General features: G+C 44.4%; 1 protein-coding gene across 1 annotated transcript in view; it reads left to right on the top strand.

Moving 5' to 3' along the window:
* LOC126231833 (glutamate receptor ionotropic, kainate glr-3-like) overlaps positions 1–18955 on the top strand; it is a 101228-nt gene that overhangs the window by 38746 nt on the left and 43527 nt on the right. Inside the window, exons 3-4 of the mRNA XM_049942421.1 lie at positions 5764–5934; positions 16001–16242. Coding sequence (XP_049798378.1) covers positions 5764–5934; positions 16001–16242 — 413 coding nt within the window. The remainder of the gene's footprint in view (positions 1–5763; positions 5935–16000; positions 16243–18955) is intronic.

The raw sequence follows: 18955 nt of genomic DNA, 5'->3' as shown, positions 1-18955 counted from the left end.
ATTGCATATGATTCGCATGTCATTTTGACATTTGTTTTGTTACAGTAATGTCTATTATAATATACCTTCTTCTTCCCTTCTATGTATCAAAAATGTTTCTTCATAGTGCTGACGTTACTTCTCTCAAAAAATGTTCAAATGTGTGTGAAATCTTATGGGACTTAACTGCTAAGGTTATCAGTCCCTAAGCTTACACACTACTTAACCTAAATTATCCTAGGGACAAACACCCATGCCCGAGGGAGGACTCGAACCTCCGCCGGGACCAGCCGCACAGTCCATGACTGCAGCGTTACTTCTCTTCTACTACGAGATATTCCATATACCGGGAGATCAAAAAGTCAGTCTAAATTAGAAAACTTAATAAACCACGGAATAATCTAGATAGAGAGGTAAAAATTGACACACACGCTTGGAATGACATGGGTTTTTATTAGAAAAAATAGTATTGCTAGACGCGTGAAAGATCTCTTGCGCGCGTCGTTTGGTGATCATCGGCCGCCACTTTCTTCATGCTTGGCCTCCCAGGTCCCCAGACCTCAGTCCGTGCGATTATTGGCTTTGAGGTTACCTAAAGTCGCAAGTGTATCGTGATCGACCGACATCTCTAGGGATGCTGAAAGACAACATCCGACGCCAATGCCTCATCATAACTCCGGACATGCTTTACAGTGCTGTTCACAAAATTATTCTTCGACTACAGCTATTGTTGAGGAATGGTGGTGGACATATTGAGCATTTCCTGTAAAGAACATCATCTTTGCATTGTCTTACTTTGTTATGCTAATCATTGCTATTCTGATCAGATGAAGCGCCATCTGTCGGACATTTTGTGAACTTTTGTATTTTTTTTTCTAATAAAACCCCATGTCATTCCAAGCATGTGTGTCAATTTATACCTCTCTATCTACATTATTCCGTAATTTATTCAGTTTTCAAATTTATACTGACTTTTTGATCACCCGGTATTTCTGCTTTTCCAACGGTTGGTGAGCCTCCTAAGCCAACTATAGATATTGAAACCAGTCTGCATTAGTAACGGTTTGAGCTCCGAAATAAAAACCTGCGAGCAATACCCCTTCGTCACCGCAGTACACAGCTTTGCACTTATACAACATTCCGCCACTGAACACAACGGAAACACCATCACATTGAAAGAAAATCTTAGAGCATTTCTGATTAAATTTGCTAAATAAGGGTTGCCTAATCATGGGAGAAGTTATAGCAAGTAGGCTTCGCAAATGGAAGCCCATTACACAAGGTACTAAACTTTAAGTCAGATTTAAAAACCACAATAGATCTTACTCCAATGTTACTCTTAGGAAACAAAAGCACAGAAAATTAATGTGAAAGAAACTGAAACTAATACTGTGGGAGTTTGACATTATTAGGAATACTGAAAGAAGAACAAGTCAGAGTTCCGCACGTTAATGGTAGCCGGCCTGAGTGGCCGAGCGGTTTTAGGCGCTACAGTCTGGAACCGCGCGACCGCTACGGTCGCAGGTTCGAATCCTGCCTTGGGCATGGATGTGTGTGATGTCCTTAGGTTAGTTAGGTTTAAGTAGTTCTAAGTTCTAGGGGGCTGATGACCTCAGAAGTTAAGTCCCATAGTGCTCAGAGTCATTTGAACCATTTTTTCGTTAATGGTATCTGATTTCCAGTGTTGAGGAGAAAGCGCAAGCAAGTCTTCTACTGTGGTATGATGGCGGTTGTAGCGAATAGCTACTGGAAACGACAAAATAGCGCTCCATTTTCAAAAATAAGTGATTTGATGCATCTGAGTGGTGCACGCTGCAGCGAAACTTAACTTTAGTAAGCATAAAACCGTAGGGTGTTTCGGTCATAAATCGAAGCAATGCCCTCATACCGACTAAGGTTGCGAAGTGGTTTAAAATGTGTACACACTTGCAAGTCGAGTGGCTCTTGAACCAGTCTCGAGAACGGTGCTTGCAAGCGTGTGCGTTGTTCGGTCAGCACGAACCACCTGCTGTCGGGTTTTCTGCGAAGGACGAATGGGCACTAGGGCGCAGTGGAGACGGCCCTGTCGCGAGCTCGCTATCTAGTATGCTCCCGCGATTCGTGTAGCTCGAGGAATACTCAGGCCCGACACGATCCGTCAGTTTTTCCACCGAGTGGTTCATAAGCTGCTCCAGAACTGTTTAAGACGCACCTTAAGCTATTCGTGCAGATGGCGGTTCAAATCCCCATCTCGCCATACAGACTGAATTTTCCTGTGGTTTCCGTAAATTGCTTAAGGCAAATAGTGGATGGCTTACTATTAGAATCACACTGCTATCTTTCTCCCCTACCCGTTCTTGTGCTGTATCACTAATGACCTTGTCACCGATGTGATATTAAATCTTAATCCTCCTCCTTCCTTACGACCTCCCTTCCCCTATGAAGTATCTTCCACAGATCGAGACGAAACGTCGGAATTTTTACAAGAGTTGATGTGACCTCTGTATAAAAGGGTTCCCACGCCCGGGTTCCCGGGTTCGATTCCCGGCGGGGTCAGGGATTTTCTCTGCCTCGTGATGGCTGGGTGTTGTGTGCTGTCCTTAGGTTAGTTAGGTTTAAGTAGTTCTAAGTTCTAGGGGACTTATGACCACAGCAGTTGAGTCCCATAGTGCTCAGAGCCATTTGAACCATTTTTTATAAAAAGGTAGGTTATTTTAATAAGTGTTAAGTTTGGATTCCAGTGTATCGGTATCTAAGGATATTTTCAATTGATGTGATAAGGAAGAGTAGACTACATTGCAGAATTTCCTACTCTAGATAGTAATCTAGATGAACATCAACAAAAGCAAAACGAGGATAATAGAATGTAGTCGAATTAAGTCGGGTGATGCTGAGGGAATTAGATTAGGAAATGGGACACTTAAAGTAGTAAAGGAGTTTTGCTATTTGGGGAGCAAAATAACTGATGATGGTCGTAGTAGAGAGGATATAAAATGTAGACTGGCAATGGCAAGGAAAGCGTTTCTGAAGAAGAAAAATTTGTTAACATCGATTATAGATTTAAGTGTCAGGTCGTTTCTGAAAGTATTTGTATGGAGTGTAGCCATGTATGGAAGTGAAACGTGGACGATAAATAGTTTAGAAAAGAAGAGAATAGAAGCTTAAGAAATGTGGTGCTACAGATGAATGCTGAAGATTAGACGGGTAGATCACATAACTAATGAGGAGGTATGGAATACAATTGGGGAGAAGAGGAGCTTGTGGCACAACTTGACTAGAAGAAGGGATCGGTTGGTAGGACATGTTCTGAGACATCGAGGGACCACCAATTTAGTATTGGAGGGCAGCGTGGAGGGTAAAAATCGTAGAGGGAGACCAAGAGATGAATACACTAAGCAGATTCAGAAGGATGTAGGCTGCAGTAGGTACTGGGAGATGAAGAAGCTTGCACAGGTTTGAGTAGCATGGAGAGCTGCATCAAACCAGTCTCATGACTGAAGACACAACAACACAGATAGTAATCTCGAATGGTCAGCAGTAATAGAGCTTCGAACGTCGGTGATACTAGCCAGCAACGCTCAGCAATTAGACCGGGAGGTGTTTGGGTCACTCAGTCGAAGAGCGACGCCTGGTATGTCGCTTAAATATGCTTCCAAGATTTACGGTAGCGGCTTTTGAAAGAGGAATGCAGGGATGCCATGCTGACTGCTATATACCAATTAACTACAACTCATGTATAGTGTTATCGAAACCGTCTGAAAAGCTTGTAAGGGTGTTGCAGAGCAAGTTGTGCTGAGAAATAATCGTTAAGAAAAAAATTTGATACTCTTCGCCGTTTCCTGGTTGATTAGAATTGAAGTTAGCCAATCAGGCCGTTGTGCAAGCAAATTAAAGCGGCCCGCCAGAGATGGTGTTGCCAAACCTATTCTTCGTTTGGTTTCATGAAACCAAACAAGAGAGCAATACAAAAATCGGACATGGGACGGTAGTATGGATCGAACATGAGGCAAAGGCTGAGCAGTTTCTTGTGCTATCATCTACGCCATTTGAACAACTGACGCTAATTTTCTCCGGTGGGCCGCTTGACTGCGCGCGCAGTTGCCTGATTCTCTAACTTCAATGCTAATTAACTCGGAAACGGTGCAACTTATCGAATTTTTTTCTAAACGATTGTTTCTCATCACAACCTACCCTGCAACACCATTATAAGCTTTTCAGGCTGTTTTTGACCACCCTGTGTACGTACATGTAGTAAAGCTGTTTCCAGGCAGGAATACTAGGGTTTAATGTCCTGTGGAGTACGAGATCATTAGAGAGTAACGACAAAAGTTCTCAATTTGTCTTGAGTAATATAGGGACACCATGGGAAACAATCTAGATGGCTATAGTCCTGAATGCGAATCCAGTGTCTAAGCCCGGTATTGCATTATCAGATTTTCTTTGACAAAGAAATTTGATCAAATCTTGTTTGACAAAGATCTCTGGCCTTACACAAAAGAGGGTATTACGCTGTTATGAAATATGTCGCCAAAGTTCCCTCAGAAAGACCTACGATGACATTACTACGCTCTACAGTTGCGTGTACTGCTGCTGCATTGTCGTTAAATTTGGAAGTGGAGCAGGAGAAAAGCAAATGGAAACGTACTTGGGTGAATCCGTGAGTTTAATGTCGAGATGAAAAAGGCTTACAAAAAATAGTAACGGGAGCTCCAAGTCGAGAACGTAAAGTCGTATGAAAATTACATTTGAATGAACGAAAATACATTTCAGTATAAGCTCAGGAAAATGGTTCCTTATATTACGAAGCAGAACACTCACCTCAGAAATGCTACATCCACAAAAGATAGACTTATCGTAAAGCTACGATATCTTATAACAGGAGAAAGCTATTCTAGTTTACAGTATAGCACTCGAATTCTGCAGTGTACATTGACTAAAATGGCAGAAATGTGTGAAGCTATTTATAAAGCACTGAAGAAGGAATATCTGAAGGCGAATAAATGTGTTAGTACATACTATAGCCACGAAGAAATATTTTTATATCTACCAAAGTTGCAGATTTTCTCCCTTATATCCTCGGTGATACATCCTGGTCGTACTTCACGGCTAATGACTTCCTCAATATTTTTATAGCTCTCGCTTCTTCTTATTCTATTTTTGTATTCAGGATGCCACAAGTTACACAGTGCTTCATCTGCCTCGTACTATTCTATAAGTTTCGTCGTAGATATGACTCACCATATAAATTTCGAAGCCATGTTGATAAACATAAGACGTCAGACAGCTGCAGTATTACTAGCACTCCAAGTCGTTCCATTTCTTCATGCAGTAAACAGAAGACGAAAGCTTTCTTTGATCATATCTAAGGGCAGCCACTAGATTTGATCCAAGAAAATGTGACCAAACCTAATTTTGACAAAATTCCTTAATACACTATCAAATTTTATTTGATAAAGAAACTTTGTCGAAGAAAATTTGATAGTGTTACCGCTCTTACCAGTGCATCAACTTGCTTCGTAATGTCAGGTTTCAGCACAACTGCTTTATTAGCTATTCAGTTGCCTTTATCCGACATGTAAATTCACATACCCAGCCAGTTATGAGGAGACATTCGAACCACAATGTAATTTGGTAACTTTCACGTTAACAAAAGATTGCAAGAGTCAAAGAAGCGATAACGGACAGAAAAATTCCAAAGATCTACTGGGAACTGAACGCTGGGCATTTGTCTATAAATTCTAACACTTACTCGTAATTTCGGTGCTGAAATGGACGTTAGTAAGTACGCTTCTTGTGTCGCGACAGGGTGCGCATGGTGCCCGTGGACAAATGGGGCAAACGAGATGCTCAGGGCCGCTACGACGGTCTGCTGGGCATGCTGCAGCGCGGAGAGGTGCAACTGGCAGTCTCCTCGCTCGTGCCGCAGCCGCACCACCTGGACGCCGCCACCTTCATCAGCCATGCCTGGAGAGTCAGGTACCACACGCGCTATTCAACTACACAGAGTGGCGTAGCGTGAGGGGAGACTTGTGACTTAGTCTCCCCTGTATTCGTGCTTAAAAGAAATGCAATATTAATTCATAACAACAATATAAACAACTTTCTGATAAGAGCTCTAAATGTGCGAAGACATCAGTTTTGCTGCCGACGCCGCACCCTGAGTATTGGTGTATTTGCCTACTTGAGACTCGACTGCTCTCAGTCTCTGCCTCCCTTCCCTTAGCTGGCTGTGTGCGCCTGCGCTTTGGTGGCATTCTTGTCTCCCCTCCTCTTCCCCTCTTCTACGAAGGCTGGTGCGCTGCATTTGCTAGCAGGATCGAGACTAGTCTCTACCGCTTCTATGCTGGCTGTTAACACGGAAGTGAACCATCGCGCGATTTGTGTTCATAGTGCAGGCTTTCACATAATATATGGTGAGGTGTGGTGGCCCTGAACTAAGAGCCCTCAGACTCAGAGTTGAGCCGGCCAAAGTGGCCGTGCGGCTCTAGGCGCTGCAGTCTCGAACCGCGAGACCGCTTCGGTCGCAGGTTCGAGTCCTGCCTCGGACATGGATGTGTGTGATGTCCTTAGGTTAGTTAGGTTTAACTAGTTCTGAGTTCTAGGGGACTAACGACCTCAGAAGTTGAGTCGCATAGTGCTCAGAGCCATTTGAACCATTTGAACTCAGAGTTGAAATATTAAAAGTTTTGGCTGGTTTCGTTGTCTAGGGGCTGGGATACATATTTGCCGCATTACAAGCCAAATACTGCGGAGTTTACAGTATACAATATTAATATACACATAAATCGAATGGTTGAAGGTTCCTATCGCTCGGCAGTTGCGAATTTTGAATGTTGTACAGAAATTTATAAATGAAAGATTGCAATTAAGTAAATTCTGCAGGTACTATTTTAACGACTTTAAATGATGGGTACGATAGCAGAAGTACCTTTGAGAATGCCCTTTATTATTGTAAATCGCTTACTGGTGTCGATGGTCCAGCAATTAAATAAAATATAAGTTGAATGTCCGATAAACAATAGATTCCTACTTCACGTAATTAGTTATGAACAACAACATAGCTCGCAAGATATTCACTTTTAAACGCATACTACGTCTTCATTGCAGAAGCCACGGAAATCTGACAAGTGCACAACTCGGCACTACGAAATATTTACATCTCCCGCTATCACGCGCGAAACTGCTCCACTCTCCACCGACACACCGTACTGTCCAGCACAGGCTCATTTCCCTCCTGTACTGTCCCTCGCGCCCCACCATCCAGAACTCCCCCTCACCCACTTCCATACAGTCTTTCCACATCTCCTTTTTGGAAACGATCGCTGTGATTGGCTAGAGCCCTCCTGCCCTGTCTCCAAGCCAACGCACACTCACAAACATAATGAATCACATTCCAAACACTGGATTTACATTTAAATAACTTGAAATTAAATAAATATTCCTACGGTTGTACCATAAACACGCTCTAAAACACATTATTAAATACATAAACAAATTAAATAAACATATATCAAAGGTCACCCCCCCCCCCCCAAGAACCATGTGGACCTTGCCGTTGGTGGGGAGGCTTGCTTGCTTCAGCGATACAGATAGCCGTACCGTAGGTGCAACCACAACGGAGGGGTATCTGTTGAGAGGCCAGACAAACGTGTGGTTCCTGAAGAAGGGCAGCAGCCTTTTCAGTAGTTGCAGGGGCAACAGTCTGGCTGATTGACTGATCTGGCCTTGTAACACTAACCAAAACGGCCTTGTTGTGCTGGTACTGCGAACGGCTGAAAGCAACGGGAAACTACAGCCGTAATTTTTCCCGAGGGCATGCAGCTTTACTGTATGGTTAAATGATGATGGCGTCCTCTTGGGTAAAATATTCCGGAGGTAAAATAGTGCCCCATTCGGATCTCCGGGCGGGGGCTACTCAGGAGGACGTCGTTATCAGGAGAAAGAAAACTGGCGTTCTACGGATCGGAGCATGGAATGTCAGATCCCTTAATCGGGCAGGTAGGGTAGAAAATTTAAAAAGGGAAACGGATAGATTAAAGTTAGATATAGTGGGAATTAGTGAAGTTCGCTGGCAGGAGGAACACGACTTTTGGTCAGGCGAATACAGGGTTATAAATACAAAATCAAATAGGGGTAATGCAGGAGTCGGTTTAATAATGAATAAAAAATAGGAGTGCGGGCAAGCTACTACAAACTGCATAGTGAACGCATTATTGTGGCCAAGATAGATACAAAGCCCACGCATACGACAGTAGTACAAGTTTATATGCCAACTAGCTCTGCAGATGACGAAGAAATTGAAGAAATGTATGATGAAATAAAAGAAATTATTCAGATAGTGAAGGGAGACGAAAATTTAATAGTCATGGGTGATTGGAATTCGGCAGTAGAGAAAGGGAGAGAAAGAAACGTAGTAGGTGAATATGGATTGGGACTAAGAAATGAAAGAGGAAGCCGCCTGGTAGAATTTTGCACAGAGAACAACTTAATCATAACTAACACTTGGTTCAAGAATCATAAAAGAAGGTTGTATACATGGAAGAAGCCTGGAGATACTAGAAGGTATCAGATAGATTATATAATGGTAAGACAGAGATTTATGAACCAGGTTTTAAATTGTAAGACATTTCCAGGGGCAGATGTGGACTCTAACCACAATCTATCGGTTATGAACTGTAGATTAAAACTGAAGAAACTGCGAAAAGGTGGGAATTTAAGGAGATGGGACCTGGATAAACTGACTATACCAGACGTTGTAGAGAGTTTCAGGGAGAGCATAAGGGAACAATTGACAGGAATGGGGGAAAGAAATACAGTAGAAGAAGAATGGGTAGCTTTGAGGAATGAAGTAGTGAAGGCAGCAGACGATCAAGTAGGTAAAAGGACGAGGGCTAGTAGAAACCCTTGGGTAACAGAAGAAATATTGAATTTAATTGATGAAAGGAGAAAATATAAAAATGCAGTAAGTGAAGCAGGCAAAACAAACGTCTTAAAAATTAGATCGTCAGGAAGTGCAAAAGGCTTATCTCACTAGGGGTAAGATAGATACTGCCTACAGGAAAATTAAAGAGACCTTTGGAGAAAAGAGAACCACTTGTATGAATATCAAGAGCTCAGATGGAAACCCAGTTCTAAGCAAAGAAGGGGAAGAAGAAAGGTGGAAGGAGTACATAGAGGGTCTATACAAGGCCGATGTACTTGAGGACAATATTATGGAAATGGAAGAGGATGTAGATGAAGATGAAATGGGAGATACGATACTGCGTGAAGAGTTTGACAGAGCACTGAAAGACCTGAGTCGAAACAAGGCCCCGGGAGTAGACAACATTCCATTAGAACTACTGACGGCCTTGGGAGAGCCAGTCCTGACAAAACTCTACCATCTGGTGAGCAAGATGTATGAGACAGGCGAAATACCCTCAGACTTCAAGAAGAATATAATAATTCCAATCTCAAAGAAAGCAGGTGTTGACAGATGTGAAAATTACCGAACAATCAGTTTAATAAGTCACGGATGCAAAATACTAACGCGAATTCTTTACAGACGAATAGAAAAACTGGAAGAAGCTGACCTCGGGGAAGATCAGTTTGGATACCGTAGAAATGTTGGAACACGTGAGGCAATACTGACCCTACGACTTATCTTAGAAGCTAGATTACGGAAAGGCAAACCTACGTTTCTAGTATTTGTAGACTTAGAGAAAGCTTTTGACAATGTTGACTGGAATACTCTCTTTGAAATTCTGAAGGTGCCAGGGGTAAAGTACAGGAAGCGAAAGGCTATTTACAAGTTTTACAGAAACCAGATGGCAGTTATAAGAGTCGAGGGGCATGAAAGGGAAGCAGTGGTTAGGAAGCGAGTGAGACAGGGTTGTAGCCTCTCCCCGATGTTATTCAATCTGTATATTGAGCAAGCAGTGGAGGAAACAAAAGAATAATACGGAGTAGGTATTAAAATCAATGGAGAAGAAATAAAAACTTTAAGGTTCGCCGATGACATTGTAATTCTGTCAGAGACAGCAAATGGCTGTGAAGGGCAGTTGAACGGAATGGACAGTATCATGAAATGAGGGTATAAGATGAACATCAACAAAGGCAAAACGAGGATAATGGAATGTAGTCGAATTAATTCGGGTGATGCTGAGGGAATTAGATTAGGAAATGAGACACTTAAAGTAGTAAAGGAGTTTTGCTATTTAGGGAGCAATATAACTGATGATGGTCGAATTAGAGAGGATATAAAATGTAGACTGGCAATGGCAAGGAAAGCGTTTCTGAAGAAGAGAAATTTGTTAACATCGAGTATAGATTTAAGTGTCTGGAAGTCGTTTCTGAAAGTACATATTTGTATGGAGCGTAGCCATGGATGGAAGTGAAACATGGACGATAACTAGTTTGGACAAGAAGAGAATTGAAGCTTTCGAAATGTGGTGCTACAGAAGAATGCTGAAGGTTAGATGGGTAGATAATATAACTAATGAGGAGGTATTGAATGGGATTGGGGAGAAGAGAAGTTTGTGGCACAACTTGACTAGAAGAAGGGATCGGTTGGCAGGACATGTTTTGAGGCATCAAGGGATCACCAATTTAGTATTGGAGGGCAGCGTGGAGGGTAAAAATCGTAGAGGGAGACCAAGAGATGGATACACTAAACAAATGCAGAAGGATGAGGGCTGCAGTAGGTACTGGGAGATGAAGAAGCTTGCACAGGATAGAGTAGCATGGAGAGCTGCATCAAACCAGTCTCAGGACCGAAGACCACAACAACAACAACATATCAAACGAACAAAACGGCTCTGAACACTATGGGACTTAACATTTGAGGTCATCAGTCTCAAAGGAACAGAACAGAAGTAAGCCAGTAGCCTAATGACTCTGTGCTTTCTAAAACGCAGTAAATAATTGACCAATTTCTTCATGAATATTATATATCAGATATAAGCAAAGAAATAGATGAATAAATATATTTATAAGCATGCTGCTACCGTTTTTTCGTGTAACTGTGGAGTACTTATGGCCTGATGCGATAGTAATCGGCCACTTTGACCTCCAATAACTCTTGTACTAATCAAATTACATGCCTGTACTTCATACCAATTTAGGTTTGCGCTAATAGCTTTCTAAAGGCACATCGACCGACAAAATCGGATGAACCGTTAGATTTTGGAAAATCATTCCTGGGTGTTACTTGTATAATTTAACATCAGATACTAAACTTTAAACTAATAAAAATATTGAAAATCCGATTTCACTATCAGAATCGTCATGCAAATAATGGTAATGCACATGTTTCTTTTTGAGGTATCATGATTCATCTGGCTACTATTAATTTCTATACGAACTGTGAAATGTCTGCCATGATGGTTTTACAAAGTCCGCCATCTTTGGCACTCTCGGCATACAAGTCTCTTTCATCGACACAGTGTCGCCATGGAATTCCCAGCCACGCGGTCCCTGGACCACGTGCTGGGGTACCCCTCTTGTCGGACACCACGCGCTCAGCCTGCCGAGCGGCCCGCGCGCCCAAGCCAACTCCGAACTTAGAATGTCTTCAGGGCGCCACAACTTGGCCGTTACCTTACAATAGCAATTCTTTATTTGATTTTAGTGCATATTTTCGTTGTGTCGCCAACATGAGTGAGCCAGCAACTGAACACTTTAGAGAATTTTTATTAAAAACGCCTTCTTCTACATTCACGTACGAAAAAAAGTGTGAATTGAAGGACAAACGACCTACTCCTATACTCAATGTAGTTTCAAGTGAAGTCAAACAAAAACGCACTTTTCACGCATCCTGGTACGAAAAGTATACTTGGCTGACTGCGAATGCAGTTAATAACGGATTATATTGTTATACTGTATATTTCCTCTGTTTGTTGGTGAAAAGCAATGGTGCAATGAGGGCATTTGAACAATAAAGAACTTTGACAGGATAGCACAAAAGCATCAGATATCAAAACGTCACCTGCAGAACAAAGAATCATTTCAGTTATTGGGAAAAAGTAAAATTGAGCACGCCCTTTCTGAAACCGCTCGTTTGACAGCAATAAAATACATTGAACTAGTTGCATCCAACAGGAGAGTATTGGCGCGTCTTATCCAGGCAATTGTATTTTTTTGTAAACAAGAACTAGCCTTTCGCGGCCATCGAGAAGACGAATCCTGCAGCAACAAAGGTAACCATCTGGAATTGTTGGATTTACTAGCTCAAGGTCAGCAGTTAATCCGAGACCATTTGCCATCATCTTCAACCTTTAAAGGAACTTCTCCAGATATACAGAATGATATAGCAGAAATGATAACTCTGGCAGTTAATGAGAAAATAAAAGCTGAAATTCAGAACCGTAATATCATTTCGATTCAGGCTGATGAAACATTAGACGTGTCATGCAAGAATCAAATGAATATAATATTCAGATGCTGTATTGCAGACAAAATTGAGGAAACATTTGTTGAATTTTACGATGTTTCTGGAGATAAAACTGCTGAAGGTTTGTCAAACATTAGTTGATGCAGTATTAACTAGTCCCCTGTTGACATGCAGGATCCGTAGAGTCGTGAGGTTGTCTCCATTCCCGTACACGTCCATCCGCTCGATACAATTTGAAACGAGACTTGCTTTGTGATATGCAGTCATCAAGCGTACACGAGTGGGCCTTCGGCTCCGAAAGTCAATATCAATTATGTTCCGTTGAATGGTTCACATGATGACACTTGTTGATGGCCCAGCATTGGAATCTACAGCAATTTGTGGAAGGGTTGCACTTTCGTAACGTTGAACGTTTCTCTTCAGTCGAAGTTGGTCTCGTTCTTGCAGGATCTTTTTCCTACCGCAGCGATGTCGGAAATTTGATGTTTTGCGGGATTCCTGATTTTCACGGTACACTCGTGAAATGGTCGTATGGGAAAATCCCCACTTCATCGCTGCCTCGGAGATGCTGTGTCCTATCGCTCATGCGCCGACTATTAACACCACATTAAAACTCACTTAAATCACGATAACCTGCCACTGTAGCAGCAGTAAACGATCTAACAACTGCGCCAGACACTTGTTATGTTATATAGGCATTGTCGGCAGCAGCGCCGTATGCGCCTGTTAACATATCTCTGTTTTTGAAAACGCATGCCTGTACCAGTTTCTTTGGCGCTTCAGTGTATATATGTGTCGATAAGCTGGGAGATTGGGTCTGACAGAAGGCGTGCTAGGGTACTTAGTGTAGTTGCAATGACCAGAGGTAAGTGCATCTACCTAGTAAACCGGAGATCCGGGTTCAAAGCCCATTCCGGCACAAATTCTCAACTTCCCACACTGATGTAAATCAATGCCTCGTGGCAGCTGATGTCTCTAATTCCTTTGTGTATTCAGAACTCAAAGCTTTTATACTGGCGACTCCGCCTCTTAGTGACATCTATTGGTAAACTCCGCATTATGTAGGGGCCAAAAAATGGTTCAAATGGCTCTAGGCACTATGGGACTTAACATCTGAGGTCATCAGTCCCCTAGACTTAGGACTACTTAAACCTAACTAACCTAAGGACAGCACACACATCCATGCGCGAGGCAGGATTCGAACCTGCTACCGAAGCAGCAGCGTAATTCCGGACTGAAGCGCCTAGAACCGCTCGGCCACAGCGGCCGGCCATTATTTAGGGGTGTCCGTCTGCTTAGCTGAGTGCTAACGAATCTGCCGCCGTCCGCTGTGGCCGAGTGGTTATAGGCACTTCTGTCCGGAACCGCGCTGCTGCTACGGTCTCAGGTCTGCCTCGGGCATGGATGTGTGTGATGCCCTTAGGTTAGTTAGGTTTAAGCAGTTCTAAGTCAAGGGGACTGATGACCTCAGATGTTAAGTCCCATAGTGCTTAGAGTTGTATGAACCATTGTAACGAGTCTTCCTACCATGCAGCGTGCCCGGTTGGGTTGGAAATCTTTTCCCCTCATGTACTGGATGCTGAGTTGGCCCCATCACATTTCATCATCACCGACACACAAGTTTTCCAATGTGGAGTCACCTGAAGTGAGATTTGCAACCCAGCTTCCGATCATTCCCGAAGGGGGCCTCCTGGCCATCAATGTCAGACGTTCATTTTTTTTACATAGGAGTGTCCGGATACTTTTGAACAGATAGTGCAGGTGTGGTTCCTCTGCTACGTATGAGTCGGCGATATATTGCAAGTCTCTCCTCTACTCTTGTTTCGAGGGTCTTCAATAGGCTGAATATTGCTTTGGAAAGTCCGCCTCCGTAGCGTAGCTGTAGCGAAACTGCCTACATGCAGGGGACCCGGGTTGGTTCCCGGCAGGGGACTGGGTGTTGTGTATCCATCATCATCATTGACTCGCAAGTCGCCGATGTGGCTTCACCTAAAAAGGATTTGCAATACGGCGGCCGAACTCCCCCGAATGGGGCCTCCCTGACAACAATGCACGGCCTATCAGCACGGCTTTAGAAAGCATCGCTCCTGCGAAATGCAACTCGCCCTTTTTTCACATGATATCTTGCGCACCATGGATGAAGTGTATCAGACAGATGCCATATTCCTTGACTTCCGGAAAGCGTTTGACTCGGTGCCCCACTGCAGACTCCTAACTAAGGCACGAGCATATGGGATTGGTTCCCAAGTATGTGAGTGGCTCGAAGACTTCTTAAGTAATAGAATCCAGTACGTTGTCCTCGATGGTGAGTGTTCATCGGAGGTGAGGGTATCATCTGGAGTGCCCCAGGGAAGTGTGGTAGGTCCGCTGTTGTTTTCTGTCTACATAAATGATCTTTTGGATAGGGTGGATAGCAATGTGCGGCTGTTTGCTGATGATGCTGTGGTGTACGGGAAGGTGTCGTCGTTGAGTGACTGTAGGAGGATACAAGATGACTTGGACAGGATTAGTGATTGCTGTAAAGAATGGCAGCAAACTCTAAATATAGATAAATGTAAATTATTGCAGATGAATAGGATAAAGAATCCCGTAATGTTTGAATACTCCATTAGTAGTGTAGCGCTTGACACAGTCACGTCGATTAAATGGCTCAAATGGCTCTGAGCACTATGGGACTTAACTTCTGAGGTCATCAGTCCCCTAGAACTTAGAACTACTTAAACCTAACTAACCTAAGGACATCACACACATCCATGCCCGAGGCAGGATTCGAACCTGCGACTTCGATTAAATATTTGGGCGTAACGTTGCAGAGCGATATGGATTTGGGCGTAACGTTGCAGAGCGATATGGCTCAAATGGCTCTGAGCACTATGGGACTTAAATTCTAAGGTCATCAGTCCCCTAGAACTTACAACTACCTAAACCTAACTAACCTAGGGACATCACACACATCCATGCCCGAGGCAGGATTCGAACCTGCGACCGTAGCGGTCGCGCGGTTCCACACTGTAGCGCCTAGAACCGCTGCTCCACCCCGGCGGGCAGAGCGATATGAAGTGGGACAAGCATGTAATGGCAGTTGTGGGGAAGGCGGATAGTAGTCTTCGATTGATTGGTAGAATTTTGGGAAGATGTGGTTCGTCTGTAAAGGAGACCGCTTATAAAACATTAATACGACCTATTCTTGAGTACTGCTCGAGCTTTGGCATCCCTATCAAGTCGGATTGAGGGTGGACATAGAAGCAATTCAGAAGCGGGCTGCTAGATTTGTTACCGGTAGGTTTGATCATCACGCGAGTGTTACGGAAATGCTTCGGGAACACGGGTGGGAGTCTCGGGAGGAAAGGAGGCTTTCTTTTCGTGAATCGCTACTGAGGAAATTTAGAGAACCAGCATTTGAGGCTGACTGCAGTACAATTTTACTGCCGCCAACTTACATTTCGCGGAAAGACCACAAAGATAAGATGAGAGAAATTAGGGCTCGTACAGAGGCATATAGGCAGTCATTTTTCCCTCGTTCTGTTTGGGAGTGGAACAGGGAGAGAAGATGGTAGTTGTGGTACGAGGTACCCTCCGCCACGCACGTATGGTGGATTGCGGAGTATGTATGAATATCATTTCCATTCTGCTTGGAAAACGAGCGAAGCTGAGGCGTGAGGTGTGGGGCAGGACGCTGGCGATGGTGCGGCAGCCGTCGCGCGCGGGCGACGTGGACGCGCTGGTGCAGCCGCTGACGCCGCCGGCGTGGCTGTGCTGCGGGCTGCTGCTGGCGGCGCTCGTGGCCGGGCTGCGCGCCACCACCTGGGCGCACCGCCGCTTCGTCCAGCCCGTCTGCCCGCCGCAGCGCCAGCCGCTCGAGGACTCCTGGAGCGACTCCCTGCTGCTCGTCATCGGGGCCATCAGCGAGCAAGGTCATACCATAGACATTTAAAAAAAGCCAGTGGTTTGTCTAAAAGTAAGAAATACAGTAGATTAGAGAAACATGTGGCAACGACCTTGTTGCAGTGGTAACACTGCTTCCCGAAATTAATCGCTGTTGGGCTCGGCTAGCATTTGGATGGTGACCGCTTGGGTATGCGGAGCGCTGTTTACAATAGGGGTGCACACAACCTGTAACGGTACCACCGACCACCTTCAACGGCTGTCGGTGCTAACATTATACACTATTGGCCATTAAAATTGCTACACCAAGAAGAAATGCAGATGATAAATGGGTATTCATTGGACACATATATTATACTAGAACTGACATGTGATTACATTTTCACGCAATTTGGGTGCATAGATCCTGAGGAATCAGTACCCAGAACAACCACCTCTGACCGTAATAGCGGCCTTGATACGCCTGTGCATTGAGTCAAACAGTGCTTGGATGGCGTGTACAGGTACAGCTGCCCATGCAGCTTCAACACGATACCACGGTTCATCAAGAGTAGTGACTGTCGTATTGTGTCGAGCCAGTTGCTCGGCCACTATTGACCAGACGTTTTCAATTGGTGAGAGATCTGGAGAATGTGCTGGCCAGGGCAGCAGTCGAACATTTTCTGTATCCAGAAAGTCCCGTACAGGACCTGCAACATGCGGTCGTGCATTATCCTGCTGAAATGTAGAGTTTCGCAGGGATAGAATGGAGGGTAGAGCCACGGGTCGTAACACATCTGAAATGTAACGTCCACTGTTCAAAGTGCTGTCAGTCCGAACAAGAGGTACCCGAGACGTGTAACCAGTGGTTCCACAGACCATCACGCCGAGTGATACGCCAGTATTGCGATGACGAATACACGCTTCCAATGTGCGATCACTGCGATGTCGCCAAACACGGATGCGACCATCTTGACGCTGCAAGCAGAACCTGGATTAATACGAAAAAATGACGTTTTGGCATTCGTGCACCCAGGTCGTCGTTGAATACACCATCGCAGGCACGCCTATCTGTGATGCAGCGTCAAGGGTAACCGCAGCCATGGTCTCCTAGCTGATAGTCCATGCTGCTGCAAACGTCGAACAGTTCGTGCAGATGATTGTTGTCTTGCAAACGTCCCCATCTGTTGACTCAGGGATCGAGACGTGGCTGCACGATCCGTTACAGCCATGCGGATAAGATGGCTGTCATCTCGACTGCTAGTGATAAGAAGCCGTTGGGATCCAACACGGCGTTTCGTATTACCCTCCAGAACCCTCCGATTCCATATTCTGCTAACAATCATTGGATCTCGACCAATGCGAGCAGCAATGTCGCGATACGATAAACCGCAATCGCGATAGGCTGCAATCTGACCTTTATCAAAGTCGGAAACGTGATGGTACGCGTTTCTCCTCCTTACACGAGGCATCACAATAGCGTTTCACCACGCAACGCCAGTCAACTGCTGTTTGTATATGAGAAATAGGTTGGAAACTTTCCTCATGTCAGCACGTTGTAGGTGTCGCCACCGGCGCCAACCTTGTGTGAATGCTCTGAAAAGCTAATCATTTGCATATCATAGCATCTTCTTCCTGTCGGTTAAATTTCGCGTCTGTAGCACGTCATCTTCGTGGTGTAGCAATTTTAATGGCCAGCAGTGTACCTTTGCGAGGAATTTTTTGAAACGTTGACAGTGAGATTACCTAATGGAAACAGAACAATCGAACTGGGATTCGGTTCCGAAACACTCCAGCAGAATGTAACAAACAGTAAATAGGTGGGTCAGGAGCAGTTGTTCTCCCAGCACAAAAGCAAGTTGTAACATTACATATTACAACCGGTCGCCAGTCTAATTAGGCATTCTTGTGTGAAGCAAAATGATAAAGTAGATGGCAGTGCTAAGGCTAACCTAACCTTCCTTGACACACACACTAAACTCTTTCCTTATACACTACTGTTCATTAAAATTGCTACACCACGAAGATGACGTGCTACAGACGCGAAACGTAACCGACAGGAAGAAGATGCGGTGATATACAAATGATTAGCTTTTCAGAGCATTCACACAAGATTGGCGCCGGTGGCGACACCTACAACGTGCTCACATGAGGAAAGTTTCCAACCGATTTCTCATACACAAACACCAGTTGACCGGCGTTGCCTGGTGAATGCCTCGTGTAAGGAGGAGAAATGCGTACATCACGTTTCTGACTTTGATAAAGGTCGGATTGTAGCCTATCGCGATTGCGGTTTATCGTATCGCATTGGTGCTCGCGTTGGTCGAGATCCAATGACTGATAGCAGAATATGGAATTGGTGGGTTCAGGAGGGTATTACGGAAAGCCGTGCTGGATCCCAATGGCCTCGTATCACTAGCAGTCGAGATGACAGGCATCTTATCCTCATGGCTCTAAAGGATCGTGCAGCCACATCTCGATCCCTGAGTCAAGAGGTTGGGACGTTTGCAAGACAACAACCATCAGCACGAACAGTTCGACGGCGTTTGCAGCAGCTTGGACTATCAGCTCGGAGACCGTGGGTGCGGTTACCCTTCACGTTGCATCACAGACAGGAGCGCCTGAGATGGTGTACTCGACGACGAACCTGTGTGCACGAATGGCAAAACATCATTTTTTCGGATGAATCCAGGTTCTGTTTACAGCATCATGATGGTCGCATCCGTGTTTGGCGACATTGTGGTGAACGTACATTGGAAGCGT

Source organism: Schistocerca nitens, unplaced genomic scaffold (assembly GCF_023898315.1).
Source record: "Schistocerca nitens isolate TAMUIC-IGC-003100 unplaced genomic scaffold, iqSchNite1.1 HiC_scaffold_419, whole genome shotgun sequence".
Lineage (NCBI taxonomy): Eukaryota > Metazoa > Arthropoda > Insecta > Orthoptera > Acrididae > Schistocerca > Schistocerca nitens.
The sequence above is the reverse complement of the archived record's forward strand: the minus strand, read 5'-3'. Positions and strand labels throughout refer to the sequence as shown.